Genomic DNA, 15,037 nt, shown 5'->3' on the forward strand with positions numbered 1-15,037 from the left:
TACTGTATATAAATTTATATATTTTCATCCTTCTGAATGCAAACATCCTGAATTCTCTATTTTTTAAAAATTTGCTGTCTGATTCATTGTGTGAACTCTAGTATGCTATTGCAAATAATAACATGGGCATGGAGGACTGCCTGAATTGTAGGATTAAAACACAATAGCTAATAATATAAGAATTATAACTATTACTATCCATCACTCAGAGTGGAACGTTTGATAGATGAATGCGTCTGCTTATTCAGTAATATAACACATGAGTTGTTTCAGACGAAAGAACAGCAAGCCAGCTTGGACACATTAGTAATGCACCAACAAACTATAAGCAATGCAGAGAATATTTGACAGATTTTAATATTTCTGTTCAGCGAATGATGTGCATTCTTTTCCCTCTTTTGTTTTGAGCCTGAGCATAATTAATTGCCAAGGTAACAAATAAAATGTGACCAATTTTAATTGAATAACTGTAGGTGATAAGGCATTTCCTTTTACACAAAGATTTTACATTTGAAAGGTCTTTTACAATTGATAAAAAATGCACAAGAGCATCATATAACTAACAAGCATAAATATATTCTATATATAATTCTTATCAGATTTTAAAGATTTATTATATTTATGGAAATTACATCATTGATTTATACTGGCCAGAAATATAATTGCTTGACAAACACTCTCTATTTACTCATGTCCACTGCAGAGACCTTTTTGTAAAGTCATGATAAATCGTAAAGGTAAGGCAATTGGACAAAAATGATCTTTAAACAGCAAGTTTTTAACTGGGTGAAACATCGTGAGCGATTCCCTCGTACGCACATGGTAGATTTAAGGTTGCCCTAGTGAATAAACAATTGATTATTGAGTAGCCTATACACCTGGTCTCACAACTTTTCAGTGGGGGACATCCAATGGCCTAGCCTAGCCTGAGTAGCTAGCTAGTAGCAAATATGGCGCCACGCACATACTGGTAACTAAGTAGAGCGAACCCTCTGCAAAAATTACTCGCGCCCCCCCCTAAAAAAAAAAATGGTCAAGTAGTTAAAAATCACCTAAAATCACTTTATTTTGCGAATTAGTGCCCCTCAACTGATCATCGAGCTGACCCCCCCACACTTCAACTTCGCGCCCCCCCATCAGCACCCCCATTTCAAGACTTCTAGATACGCCATTGATGATGACTGATCCTTCTGTATTAAGCATGTATTAAATGGAATGAGTGAATTATGAGAAGTGGATTGAGATCCATTCCTATCCAAATAATTTTTCCCCTAATGATAATCTTTTAATCCTTTATACATATTATTATTGCAATAAAAGCATTTTTGGTAGAAATATCTCACCATCAGCAAACTTTATGAATTGCCATACGGTACTTTACACAAGAATGCCATGAGCCTTCTTCAGGTAGTGTCTTCCTTTCTGTAATGAAAAACAGTTAATAAGCCATCTAGTTGTTTCAACTGTGCATGTCTATTATCGGAAGCAATTCCCAGTAAATTGTATGTGCTGACATTAATAACTGTCAGCCAAAACCCTAAATTCCTTTAAAACTTCTGCTATTACTTGTATTCAGTATTCATTGGCAGATTCAAGTGGAGGGGTGGGGGGAGTCCCATCCTCCTAAAATTATATTTAAATACAAGTCTGAGAGGGCCATTCCTGGCCATCTACAAAGGGGTCTCAGAATTAGAGGGTCACCTGGGGCATAGGCTGGTTGTGGTCTGGGGTGGAGGGTGCATAATGGCCTGGGACTGGGGGTGCACAAATTGAGACTGCTGAATTAAATCCCTATTCCAATGAATGGGTCATGTTTAGTATTTTAAATCACTTGGTGGAACTAATTTGCCTACGCCTATGTGCACTGTATATATACATTTTTCCTGTATACTATTCATGAAATGAGTCACAATATGTTGTGACAAACCATCAGTAGCACCTGTAGCTGCTGAAGCTTCTCTTCCTCAGATCTCAACATCATGTTCTTTTTGAACTCATTCCTAATATAGCGTCTATAGAACTCCTGGTCAGTGTACTGAAGACTACTGCTCTGCCGCATAAGTTGCCGGTACAGTTGTAGTACAGCTTGCCTTGACCACTGCATATTTCTGTAAATTTATTAATGAATTCTTGAATAATGGTGAAACCTCTTCTGCTCACTTGTTTTTGCAATACAACTCTATTTAGGCTATTATATAAATTTAAAAAAAGTGTCATCAGTGTAATCATCGGTAAAATTTAGTTATGGGAATTTTTTTGCGCTTTTTTAGAGTGTTTTTTTAGGGTTAAGTCGGGCCCTCACTGTGCCTGACGGTCATCGGTCAAAAAAAAAGAAATAATTGATCGTCCAAAACACCTCAGAGGTTATTTTTGGGCATCTAAAAAACAAAAAATTTTGCGGGAGCATGCCCTCGGACCCCCTAGGTTGGTCTTATCTTGATCAGTCCCCCCTTTTAAGCATCTCTGCTCTGCAATTTTATGAAGAACGCAACACCACAACATCAGCAGACGGTGCCACGTCGTCTATCGCCAGGGAGCAGAGTTAGATTCATACAATCAGTGCAGTTTGTGCCTGCCTTATATAGTAACCAAATTATAAATATGAATTTCTATTCGCTTATTCGCTTTTGGGAATCCCGATTTTCACGCGTGTACCATTTGAATGAGAAGAATATGGGGCAGAGTTGACATTCTGGGGCCAAGTTGACAAGTAGTTGATTTTTTTTGGGCCAAGTTGACATGGGACCGGGTTGACATAGGGCCGAGTTTACTCGAATTCGGTGGTAACCTTATATAATACTACACACAGAGAAGATGCTGAGCTAACCTATACTACTACTACTACTAGCCTAGTGTGTAGTAGTAGTAGGCCTAGTAGTAGTAGGCTAGACTAGGGGCCGGGCAGGTTTAGCCCTTGCTGCATTCTCGACATTACTCCGACCAAAATCATAAAAGTATATTCATTTTATATAGAGCCAGGGGCTAGTGTTTTAAGGAATATAATTTAAAATATGTATGAGCCTTTTCACTAAATTTAGAAAATAGCATTACTATTATTAGTCACATTAACACCAAATTACTCACCCCGCTTTTCATACCTCACACAGCATGCACTCAAAATCACACCAAGTAAATACAGTAAATTAAATATTCTAATGCGAGGTACCATATTTGCGAGGAATACACATTATAAAATATAAAGTTCAAATTGCCACACTATCAACAATTTCAATTGTGTAATGATTTGTTTTAGAGTAAGATAATGCAATATATGTAATAAGTTGGCACAAGAGGCACATGGCATATTAGTTAATAAGAGTGCTAACGTACTAGTGGTGGTAGTATTCTTGAATCTTGAGAGGCGAGAAGAGGCAGGAAATGACGTACAGCACGTACGATACCGGAAGCGCAAGCGGTTACCATTGTAAGTAATGTGGGTGGGGATTCCTGTCGTTTTCAAACGATATGAAAGTATGAGATAACTTGAATTCATTTTTCAGTGCCGATGATACCATTGTAAAGCATTTATCAACTGTATATTCATTAAAAATGTAAGTAAGCTTTCTTTTTTGGCTCAAATCTGATATAAAAATGTCTTTGTTTCACACTTCTTTCTCTATCATCATCACATCTCAAGCCAGCAAGGAGGGATTTTTTGTCTTTATGAACGACTGAACAGGAAGAAAAGGTGCTTCACGATCAAAACAAATCATGCATACTCCCTGGCTAGACGCGGAAGATGGTTGAATCAGGAAGATGTCAACTAGACACTAAAAACCAGGGCAAGATTCGACTCCAACAATGGAAATGAAACTAGAAACATTTAGCTTATGATTGAAATAGGAAATTGTTTAAGCCAATATTTAGTAATTTGTTGTATGATTATTGTCCTAGCCTATATAATAATATTATAATCGGCCTATTATGTCTGGGTTTGCTTTGTAGTTAATGCATACCTGCAGCAGTATAACGATAATAACATAAATAAAAATCTTAAATAAAGTAATAAATGTTGTTGGTATGCCTCTCTGCTTAAGGCCAACTCAGACAGCGTCGGCCGACGCAGTCCGACCCGATTTATCGTCGGGGACAGTCTTAAGCCGTCGTGAGAAATATTAAAAACGTTTAATATTCTACTACGCGACTGCCCCCGACGCACACCATCGCTTCTGCGTTCAACTCCCACAGACCCGACGCGACAACATATCGCGTCGGGCTGCGTCGGCCGACGCAGTCAGAGTTGGCCTTTAGAATGATCGCAGATTAAGAAGTAATAGTGTAATCAATGCCATAGCCAGCTATTAGGACAGTTGGGACAGTCCCACACAATTTTTCTATTGGGTCATTCAAGAATGGGTCCACATTTTTTAAATGGATCTTAATTATGCTGTTTTTTATGCACAAAATTGTCCAGATTTTTTCAATTGCGTAAAATGGGTCAACTGTTAGGAAAATGGGTTCAGATTTTTCATATTTTTACATAAACTTTTAAGAAAATGAGTCCACAATTTGAATTTACGCGTAAAGTGGGTCCATCCTGATATTGTTCCGCACTGTTTGAAAATCCCGGCTTCAGCACAGAGTGTAATTAGATTATAATTAGACGAAGTATAATGTCTGTACCTTGAAAATCTGAAACGTGGGTTTTAATTGTGTTGCTTGTATTGTTTCATGTGTAGTGAACAACCACAACTGGCAATACTGTTGACATGTGTAAACATCCTACCGGATACATTCTATGCATACTCAAGGAGGCACTTTACATTTTTCAGAAATACATTGGAGAAATTGAAATCCTGGAATGTTTCGGTATTCTGTGCTTTATGTAAATCTCCACAAAAGCTGCAGTAGAAATTAAACACCCCCTTGAATAAGCACCCCCTCATTTGGAATAGATGCCTTCAATTGCTTGAATAAATGCCCAGTGTATGTTTTTCCTTGCCCCCCCCCCCAAATGGCTGTAAATAAATCTCATGGAAGTGTCATTCTCAACACATTCTATTAATGTTCTACACCATACCAGTATTTACATTTTTTCTAACCTGGTTGGGATCAATAAGTCTTATGATCGAACAAGTAACGCATTTTGACAGTAATTATGTAGCTCCACAAGTTTATTTGCGTAGGCCTATGCCAAAAGTAAATATTTCCCCAGCTCGAAAAAGCGCCCCTCAAAAACCCTTCTCAACAATAAGTGGCCCGGAACATCAGCTAGGGGCGTTTATTTGAATAAATATGGTAACTGAACCCCTGTATAATATATGTGAATATTTTTTAAACAAACACTAGGAGAGTGATGTATTTAAAAGCAGGAGTACGCTCTCTTGTTCTATTTATACTCTTCGGCCTAATTTGAAAGTGGTGTTGATTGGTTGGATTGTTTTTTTAGCCTAGGCCAAATGCTAGGGTTCAGGGTTAACAATCGCAAGTCCTTTCCTTTTCTAAAAACATTGTTTTATCCCCTTAACGGAATACATTTTTTATTTGTTGAAATAACATTCTTGTGAAAGTCTAGACATACTGTACCTGTATTTATGGTCACGTTTTGATTTGGCCTATGTGCCTAAAAAATAACAAAGAAGATGTGTAACAGAAGAGGTGTAAACCCCAGAAAAAGTTAAATCCTTTCTCGAGTAATCATCCATTGAACACTCAAGATAGAAGGTTAACAGTAGTTAGGCACAGAGCCCATGGTTGAAATTATGCATTCTTAAGATTTTCTTGCAACAACAACGTGCAAACATTTCATTTAACTTTATGGCGAGCATTATGATTGCAGAGGTTATCTATCTTGACAAGGCTGACGTTTTGACCCTTGAATTACTACTGTATAAAACTCCTACTGCTACTTGAACAACAGATCTCATTATTATTAAAAATCATGATGCGATTTTCGATGCGAACAGTTGGCAGAACATAATAATTGAATATCACGTTGAAAGAGCGTGCTAGATTGATGTTGATGGGAACAAGGCTCTTATCCCATGTTTTCTTTTTAAATCCAAAAGCAATGTGTCCTGTCTCTTATACACATCTTCTTGGGCCAAACTCCATACATTTTAATTTCATTTTATGCAAACTGCTTTTTTATGCCTTTTTGCTTGGAATTTCGAGATCTCTTTTTAGCTTTTATATTTTAACATTTTATGATGTGATGTACTGTATGTGTTCTGTATTTTAGTAGGTGATTGTGTCAAAGTATATTTTTAAATCTGTGAACAAACAACCTGAATTTCAAACTGTATACAGTATGTTACAGTGTTTAACAATAAAGATTGAATTGAATAATCTAGGATGTTAGATAGACAGGTTAGACTCTCATGTTTACTATTACTGGTGAACATGTATAAACAAATGGAATTTATATCTCCTGAAATATATAAGGCATTGACATAAGACACATACTGTAGAAATGAGAAGTCTCAAAACCTATGAACTTCTGAGGTGCAGGTTGAAATTACAGACTAATTACAGAAAACCCAGCATTCTTGTCACGACGAGCCACTCTCTCTGGACGATTGCCTTTTCCGCCGCACCACCATTGTACTTTTCGGTTTCCCGATGTCCTTATATATCGTTTTTTTTATTCAAAAAGTGCCTCTTAGAATTTAAGTTCTCATAAGAACCCCTTGACTTTCATCTATTTCCATAAGCGCCCCCTCAATTTCCACTGTGTTTTCATAAGCACCCCGTTTGAATAAGCGCCCCTCAAAAATTTGCGCGAGTACAGTATGTCATATACAGTAATTGTTATTCCAAACAAAGTATAAGAGTATTGTAGTACTATTGGTACAATGTTTGGTTTGTAACTGTGATCAGTAGGTTTTACATTACCGTACATAAGTTGTGAATTGGTAATTTTATATAATAACATGTGGAGATTTTTCTTTCTATTGGTGTGTTTCTATTTAAAATCAAAGTAAACAAATTCAAATAGCCAAAAAAAAATTTCATTTTTTTTTTAGCTTTTAGCTCAACACATTCAGGTGTTATATGAACATAAAAGACTTTCATCATCATCATCCGATACTATGCATAATCTCTATTAACAGAATGTACTTGCACAACGCTAAATATTATGCATCACTTCTCGCAGATGTGTTAAATATCCTTTTTAAAACCAATGTCTTCCCTTGGTTTTTTGACTTAAATAAAATTACTAATTCTTGTTTCCTCTTTGAAATAAAAAAGTGAAAGGTGTTCCAGTTTAAAAGAATGAACACATTAGTCAATAAAGTGCTTTTATCTTATAACCTCAAAACCGAAAAATATCTTTGATTGCCTTCCTACAACCTTTGAAGATACACTACCCAACTATTATTTTCTTGTTTCACGAAGTGTAATATTAATAAAACAAATCAAATTCTTGTAAAATATTAATGACAACTAGACAGTGGACCTTACCTTTAAGCTCCGCCCTTTGGATACTGTTACTAAGGTCCTGTTCTGAATATTTTTTCTCTACACTTGACATTCTAGTAAGGACTTAATATGGATGACTCACTCAAAACTTGGTGTATCATCATTTCTCATAGAATACCAACACGTTACTTATTTAATTTTTCTAATTATTTATCATGAGTCTGAAATACCAACCCTGAAACCTTGACTCAAATGTACCGAGATGGGGAATGATGGGAGACAGTTTTTTCTCAAAGTGACTCATTCTATTAATTACAGTTTAGTTAAATATTTAATGTTAACACCTACATCAGGCAACAAGTTTACAGTAGTATCACCTCATTGTGATAATGACAATTAATTAATTATAATTAATTATATGTTAATATCAAAATACAGTATTTATAATATTGTCATGCTGTACCTTCCAAAAATTTATATATTTTTTTTTAACCCTTGAACATACCTGTACTGGTCAAGTCTCTATGAGCCTTGGCAAGTGGATAATGGTCATTTGGGACTCTTTGATATGGCAATATAGGATGCCAAATGGTTACCATCTGTATGTTCACTACCATGCCCCCCCCCCCCCATCCCTACATGTACAGTACTATGGGAATGGTCCGTGTATAACCAAGTTTCTTAATACCCTAGACATCTTGGTTTAGATCGAACCAAATGTCCTTGGGATTTGAAGGTGGGCATCTATACCATCTAACCACAGCACCATTGAATAACAAACTAATCATGTGAACAAATATGTGATGATTTTAGCATTGTGCTAGTACTGTACAGATCATTTTCATTTTATAAAGTTCTTGTCATTGTTAAATCCCCAATCCAAAAAACCTCGGTAAAGAGGTCACAGGAAGTGATGAAGAAATTTGTTTTTGAATAAGTATCCTTTTCATCATCAGTTTCCGTTGGTTGACATCTAAAATGAGATTCCCAAATTGTCTCTTCATTTATACAGTATGTAGTAGTTTCCTGGCATTTTTCTCTACATGTCATTTCTAGCATATTTTACAGATTGTTATTAACCCTTGCCAGTGTCATCAGTATCTCATTATGTTGTCTCGACATACCTCATGTTATATCTGATTAAAGTTGTGTAGCAAAATAGACTTGTTCTAGTGAGACATAATTTTAGTTACCGATAAGCAGAAAGATGTAAGTAATGTTAATTTAATTATCTAATCAGTTAATTTTAGAAAGGTGTGCATGTTTTTATGATATTGCATCATCATTCTGATACTGGTAATCAGATTATTTTTAGATTTAACTATCGATATTTTATGCGGATAATAGGTATGTTTAGCCATATGGTACCCATAAGGGATCTATGGCATTATAGTGATCATACTGAGAGGTCTGGTATCAATAGTGTTTATCTACTGGTAAAGAGAATTGGTTTCTAGGATTGGCTCTTTCAAAGAACTGTTTCCTTTGGCAGTTATAGGGCCCATAAAAAATGGTTGTCTATTAATTCTATCTCGACTTTCAGAAGAACCACACCTATAATGTGTACTGGTGAGAACTTTGTGCCATACAGTGTTGTATCTTCACTTCAGCTCTGTGGCATTTTGCAGTAGGTCATTATGAGCTCTATGACATATGCCAGCATCACGTCTAAGGGGGACAGAAGAGGTGTAAACCCCAGAAAAAGTTAAATCCTTTCTCGAGTAATCATCCATTGAACACTCAAGATAGAAGGTTAACAGTAGTTAGGCACAGAGCCCATGGTTGAAATTATGCATTCTTAAGATTTTCTTGCAACAACAACGTGCAAACATTTCATTTAACTTTATGGCGAGCATTATGATTGCAGAGGTTATCTATCTTGACAAGGCTGACGTTTTGACCCTTGAATTACTACTGTATAAAACTCCTACTGCTACTTGAACAACAGATCTCATTATTATTAAAAATCATGATGCGATATTCGATGCAAACAGTTGGCAGAACATAATAATTGAATATCACGTTGAAAGAGCGTGCTAGATTGATGTTGATGGGAACGAGGCTCTTATTCCATGTTTTCTTTTTAAATCCAAAAGCAATGTGTCTGCTCTGTGCTTTATCCCTAGGCCATTAGATTTGTATTCATCCCAAAAATGGTATTGTATTATCTTATTTTAGATACCGTACTCTAGGCGAGGAATTAAGATATTTCAGTATGAACGAGTATAGTATGTTCAGTCACACAAAGGTCTTTGCAGAATTGGGAGTTTGCCAACATCACATTTTTTATTGCAAATATGGCAGTGCATTGCAACATACAGAATTCATTCATATTTTAATTTACTGTCAAATTGCTTTGCTGTTAAAAACTGAATTACAACAAATTGCTACAAAAGGTCGAATAATAAAAGAACTGTCATTACATTGTTAAAAAACAAGTAGTAAAAATTATACAATTGATTTATTGGTTCTGAGCCTGGTGGGATAACAGTAGAATTCCTACTGAACAGGTTTTTAATAAAGAGTAAAGGAAATACAAAAATTTATCAAAAGAAAAGGGAAACAAAAATTTAAAAAAATAACTGAATTAAAAAAAAAGTTAAAAAGAAATTTTCTAAACTTTAGTCACTCGTATAAAATATTGACATGTTTCAAATAATGTATGGATACCTTACATTGTACTGAACATAGTTCATTAAAGTTTGGCCCATTCAAAGGTCGTACCAGCAGTTTTTTGCTTTATTATTAGTAATAACTTTATATTAAACCTCCCTTGTAAAAAAAAATGTTACTGCTTGTTAAATAGTCATAACTGGTATTAACATCATCCTGTAAGCATATGGAGATGGTTATACAACAATTACCAGGAGACCTTTACAAATCTGCAATTCTTTTGGCCTTCTCGATTTCCTTTTAACTATTCGGGGTTGTTTAAATATTTTTATACCGTATTGATCCTATAGTGAATCGATGGAAGGAAATTAGTTTAGAAGTATCCACATGAGGGAAGTGACAGAGATACTAAAACACTGAAGTTTACTGATGGTTTCCGTCGTTTCCTTGGTCGTCTTCGTTTGGTCCTTCCGTCTCTCGAGGCTAGTTCATGAGTTTTACAAGCAATGGTTATCCACTTCTGGCTTGCTAAGCCTATCGAAGCTTCTTGTTTTCGGGGCCGTTAATTAGTGCCTACTATGTGTCTATTGCTCCCTTAAAAAAGGTTACAGGCTTGCCTCCTCAAGCCCAAGCAGGCACAAAGTTGGTTTAAGCTGGTGCACTTCGACAAAGTTACGCGACCCCTTGTTGTGATGGATTGCTGTTTGGATGTGCAAAAAGAGGCCATCACAACCGCACCAGTATGCTGATGTTTCATGATATTATTAATGTCCTTAATTTTTATTGCTTTAGATTTAAATAATTAATCTATTTCTTTAATGAGCTCTCCTTCACTGTGATTGGTTCTAATGCAGTATTTGACCTCATTTAGATATAAAAGCGTACACGCTAGTTAGCAGTTAGAATTTCATAAGCTCTCCCAATTTGCAAATAATTATGCATGCTTACAAACAACGGAAAATTATCATATATTTTTTAACAAACTATTTTTACCTGTGTGTGACCCCTCAATTGCATTACATACTTAGAGAGCAAATGTAATATTAATAAATGATATGGTGTTTTGATGTAACTTTAATCATCATAATGCAATATTCACAGATATTTTCCATATTTATAGATGTTTTTTAGTACATTACTAAAACTTGTATGATATTTTGACAGTAAGTACAGTGTATTCACAGATATTTTCTATATTAATACAGTACTGTAGATGTTTTTTGGCTTAAAATTGTATGATATTTTGACAGTATATTAAGGTGTTTTTCTACTACCATTGTTTGTTTCATTCCCAAAAAGCATGATGGTTGTGGCGTCATAATTTTGTCTGTTGATGGATTTGACGCGGCTCAAATGTAGTGTATATTCCTTAAAAAATATAATTAAACAAATTTAATGCTATCATAGAATTGTGCATTTTACTGGAATAGCATTCCTCTACATGTGTGTGGATCAGATTTACCAAGGACATTTAACCGTTCTTGCTTATGAAAGACGAAAGACGTAAGACTTTACCAGCATATTTTCTTGATTTCAAAAACCTGAAGGCCATAATTGTATTTAATTTTCACCTTATATATAAAACTACATTAGGAATTGATAATGTGTTTTCTTTATCAAAATGATCAGCCTAAAGTGCTGTTGTATCTGTATTTCTTATGCAGTGATATCAATAAAATTAATATAATTTTAAAGGCTGGTATTTCATTGAGCTTTATTAGTCAAATAGTTTTGCTATTGTAGTGAGCACACCTTCAGTCAGTGAACCAAGTGGTTCATGGTGATCGAACACTGGATTTGGATCAAGGCTTTCAATTGATTTTCATTGTTTGCTCTGAACAGAAGCCTCATTTTACTGATTATAAAAGTAGATTTAGGTCAAGGCAAAAAGGTTGCCAACTGTATATTTTTATCATTTAAATGTTAGGTTTTATCATTACACTGAAGTCTGATAAACTTAGAAATAAGGAAATAAATAAAGAAGGAACAAATATATGGTATTTGAGGAACAAATGGTAGTAAGGAAATTTCTTAAGTCAAAACGTATGAAATTCATTTGTGGTGAGGAGGAAATAGCTTTTCTAAAGATGGTCATATTTTATTTTGAAATGGTTAATAATATTATTTTAAGCATAAATATGTGTGTCATCATTATTGTTGTTTCATAATTATAATCAATTTCCTGATGATTGCGTTGATCACATCATCATTAAAATTGTCATTATCATGACAAATACCATCATCATCATCATCATGGATATCATCATCATAATCACTGTTATTATCATTGTCATCATCATGGATAACATCATCATCATCACTATTATTATCATTATCATCACTATTATTATCATCATCATCATCATCTTCGAAATGGTTAGTATTATAAGCATGGACTTTAATATATAGGACACTGGAGGTAGCCTAAAGAGAAAAATCACCTACAGGAGGTTTTATTCTATTTTCTGTCCTACTTCTTTGCATTGCACAAAAACGGACGCACAGACTTCCATAGGGATGTAATTCATTAATCAAGTACCTACAGAGGAAAAAATGAATTTATCAGTTATAGCCAGTGGCTGATGAATCATGTTGTTAGAGCGGAGTGATTGGCTGAGATGAGTCATCACATAATTATTAGGTAATTATCTCTCTTGGGGCTCCTAGTACTAGTACTGTAGTATTCAGCACGTGCTCACATGCATGTTTAATTTGTTCTGGCATAATATCAAAATATGGCGAGACTTTCTTTATATCTTGTTTAGCGAACCCACCAAATGGAAATATTGGCGATTTCGAATAAAAATAAAAATTTTATTTTTGGCCAATTAATGCACCCGCTGCCACAAAAAAAGTTTAAAAAAATTTTTTTATTACACCCTCCGCGGCCTTGAAATCTCCAAATGATTACGCGAAACAAGAAATAAAAAAAGTTTCGCCTAACGTACTGTAATGACATGATATTGGGTGTATGTTAGTGTTGGGGCCAAGATTGCAAATTGTTGAAAGAAAAAAAAAGAAAAATTTTGGAGCATTTTGTACAAAATTTGTTAAAAAGAAACATTGTTTTTCAGTTTGTGGTCCAATGAAGTTGTGGGTTTGTAGATTATTACTACTTTCAGACAGAGCTACGGTACCCCAAACTTAATGCCTCTATATGAAAAGGGCTATAATAATATTATTTGGGTTATGCAGCATTCCATCTTAGACCTACAGTAGCAATATTACCACAATATTCCTATTCTGATGTGTGTCTTAGTGAATCCTTTGACCGTCAAAAAAGTTTGCCAGTTAGTGCAGCTTCCGCTTCGAAAAATGAAATGTCAGGGAAAAATAATTTTAAATTTTTTTTTCATTATGCCCCTCACTCCCCTGAAATCTCCAAAAATAAGATGTATATTTCGTCCTAAATTATTAAAGCATTCATCAATGTCATTATTACACAGTTTACATTCATCACTACAATTAAATGCTTTCGGCCAAATCATTTTGCTAATTACTGTAAGAAATTAAAATTAGATTTATATTCTTTAACCACCCACTTCTGATGATCTTCAATAAAATAGGTTTGCTAAAAACAAGCTATTAAAAAGTAAAAAGTATCAGATGAGTGTTTGTACTGAAAAATGATTAACCAATGGCTCAGCGTGCACGATCCACTCATACAGAAAGGCGTTATATTACGGCAATTATTACCGCAATATTTGGTTGTGGTTTTTGTCGGTATAAGATGTAACAGTATTATTACTGCAAATTGACATACCTATGTCTGAAATGCCTTTGCAGTCTACCAAATATTTTATTTAATAATCATCACCAGTAGGTATTGGTAAACAGTGTAATTAGGCTCTTGTTTATATTTGTACTGGGATTTCCTGTTTCCTATGTTTACACTATTTAAATATTGCTTAAAGACCGGGGTCAGTGGTCCAGTGACTCACCTAGCACTTGACCGAGTGTACACTACATACTGTAGGCCTATCTAATCTTTGTCAGATTCAAATCAACAGACATAGTCTTATCAGATTTAGTCTGATGAAGTAGTAATTTGTCTGATTTCAAAACCCAAATTTGTTTGATCACATTGTCTTTAATTTAATTAATAAGCATCTATTACCAGACCAACTCATTAATTGTTGACAAGACAGAAAAGGGTTTTAGTCTACACTTTTCTTCTTCTCTTTAAAAGTTTTAATTATTGCTGATGTTAATTATACTATAATTACACAATGTTCAGAAGAAGAATCCACAAATTTAGCCTCCAACATGTTTCCTCCTGGCCTCTTCCTGGTCCATTATACCACAGGATGTTGTGAAAACGAGATTCAAATTGTCTAAATGGTGGGATGGACTATACTGACCATGAATACCCAAATGTTTATTTTTATATAGTCTAGTAAATGTGCAAGGATATAAGAGAGCAGCTTAGTTCAGTTCGCTAGTCTGGTAGCCACTATGTGTGTACTGAACCGTGGAGATCTCTAGGTCCCCAGTTCAATTCCCATCACCGCCTCTCCTTGTGTTTCAGCTGGAGGGCTGAAATACAAGTTACAATAGCGCACCGTCTTTCGGATGACACGTTTAAGCTATTGGTCCCATGTGCATTTATGGCCCATGTGGACATTAAAGAAGGCAGTACACTCTTCGGTAAAGAGTAGGGGATTGTCTCCCGGTGCACTGCCTAATCACCACCAGAAGGACCCTACTGGAAATAAGCCTTCTAGACTTTCGTGGGCTATCCTTGGTGTTTACACCGAATACAGTAAATCAAATGGTTTAAGGCCCCTACAGTAATTGATTTTTGATCAGAAAAGTATACACACTTCCTGCTCATACTGTATAACCAGAGAGATGTTCTCATTTTATATTTTAATTAATTATCAAAATTTATTGCTTAAGCCAAAGTAAGGAGATAATCATTTTAATTGTCCATATTGTTGCTGCGAAGCAGCCAATTCATATTCTTGACAGCAATTTGACCTCTGAAAGGTCATTGTTTGTCAAAAAACTATCGCCTAAGACAACTGAAAAGCGGAGTTTCCTTCTTTCGTTCTGCCGGGTA

General features: G+C 35.1%; 1 protein-coding gene across 6 annotated transcripts in view; it reads left to right on the forward strand.

Annotated features, from left to right (window-relative positions):
* The first annotated feature begins 3,395 nt into the window (after positions 1 to 3,395).
* The window catches only part of LOC117112177 (ras-associated and pleckstrin homology domains-containing protein 1-like), a 41,247-nt gene continuing 29,605 nt past the window's right edge, over positions 3,396 to 15,037 (forward strand). For 5 of the 6 annotated variants that reach the window (XM_033255254.1, XM_033255255.1, XM_033255248.1 and 2 more), the window contains exon 1: positions 3,396 to 3,551. In XM_033255254.1, the coding sequence (XP_033111145.1) occupies positions 3,550 to 3,551 (2 nt within the window). In that variant the 5' untranslated portion in view covers positions 3,396 to 3,549. Of the gene's footprint in view, positions 3,552 to 8,334; positions 8,572 to 15,037 lie in introns of those variants that run through there. The other variant, XM_033255249.1, reaches the window with a different exon arrangement.

The sequence above is a fragment of the Anneissia japonica genome, unplaced genomic scaffold, assembly GCF_011630105.1.
Source record: "Anneissia japonica isolate Jap-2015-1 unplaced genomic scaffold, ASM1163010v1 scaffold2707_len876726_cov182, whole genome shotgun sequence".
In the NCBI taxonomy this organism is placed as follows: Eukaryota; Metazoa; Echinodermata; class Crinoidea; order Comatulida; family Comatulidae; genus Anneissia; species Anneissia japonica.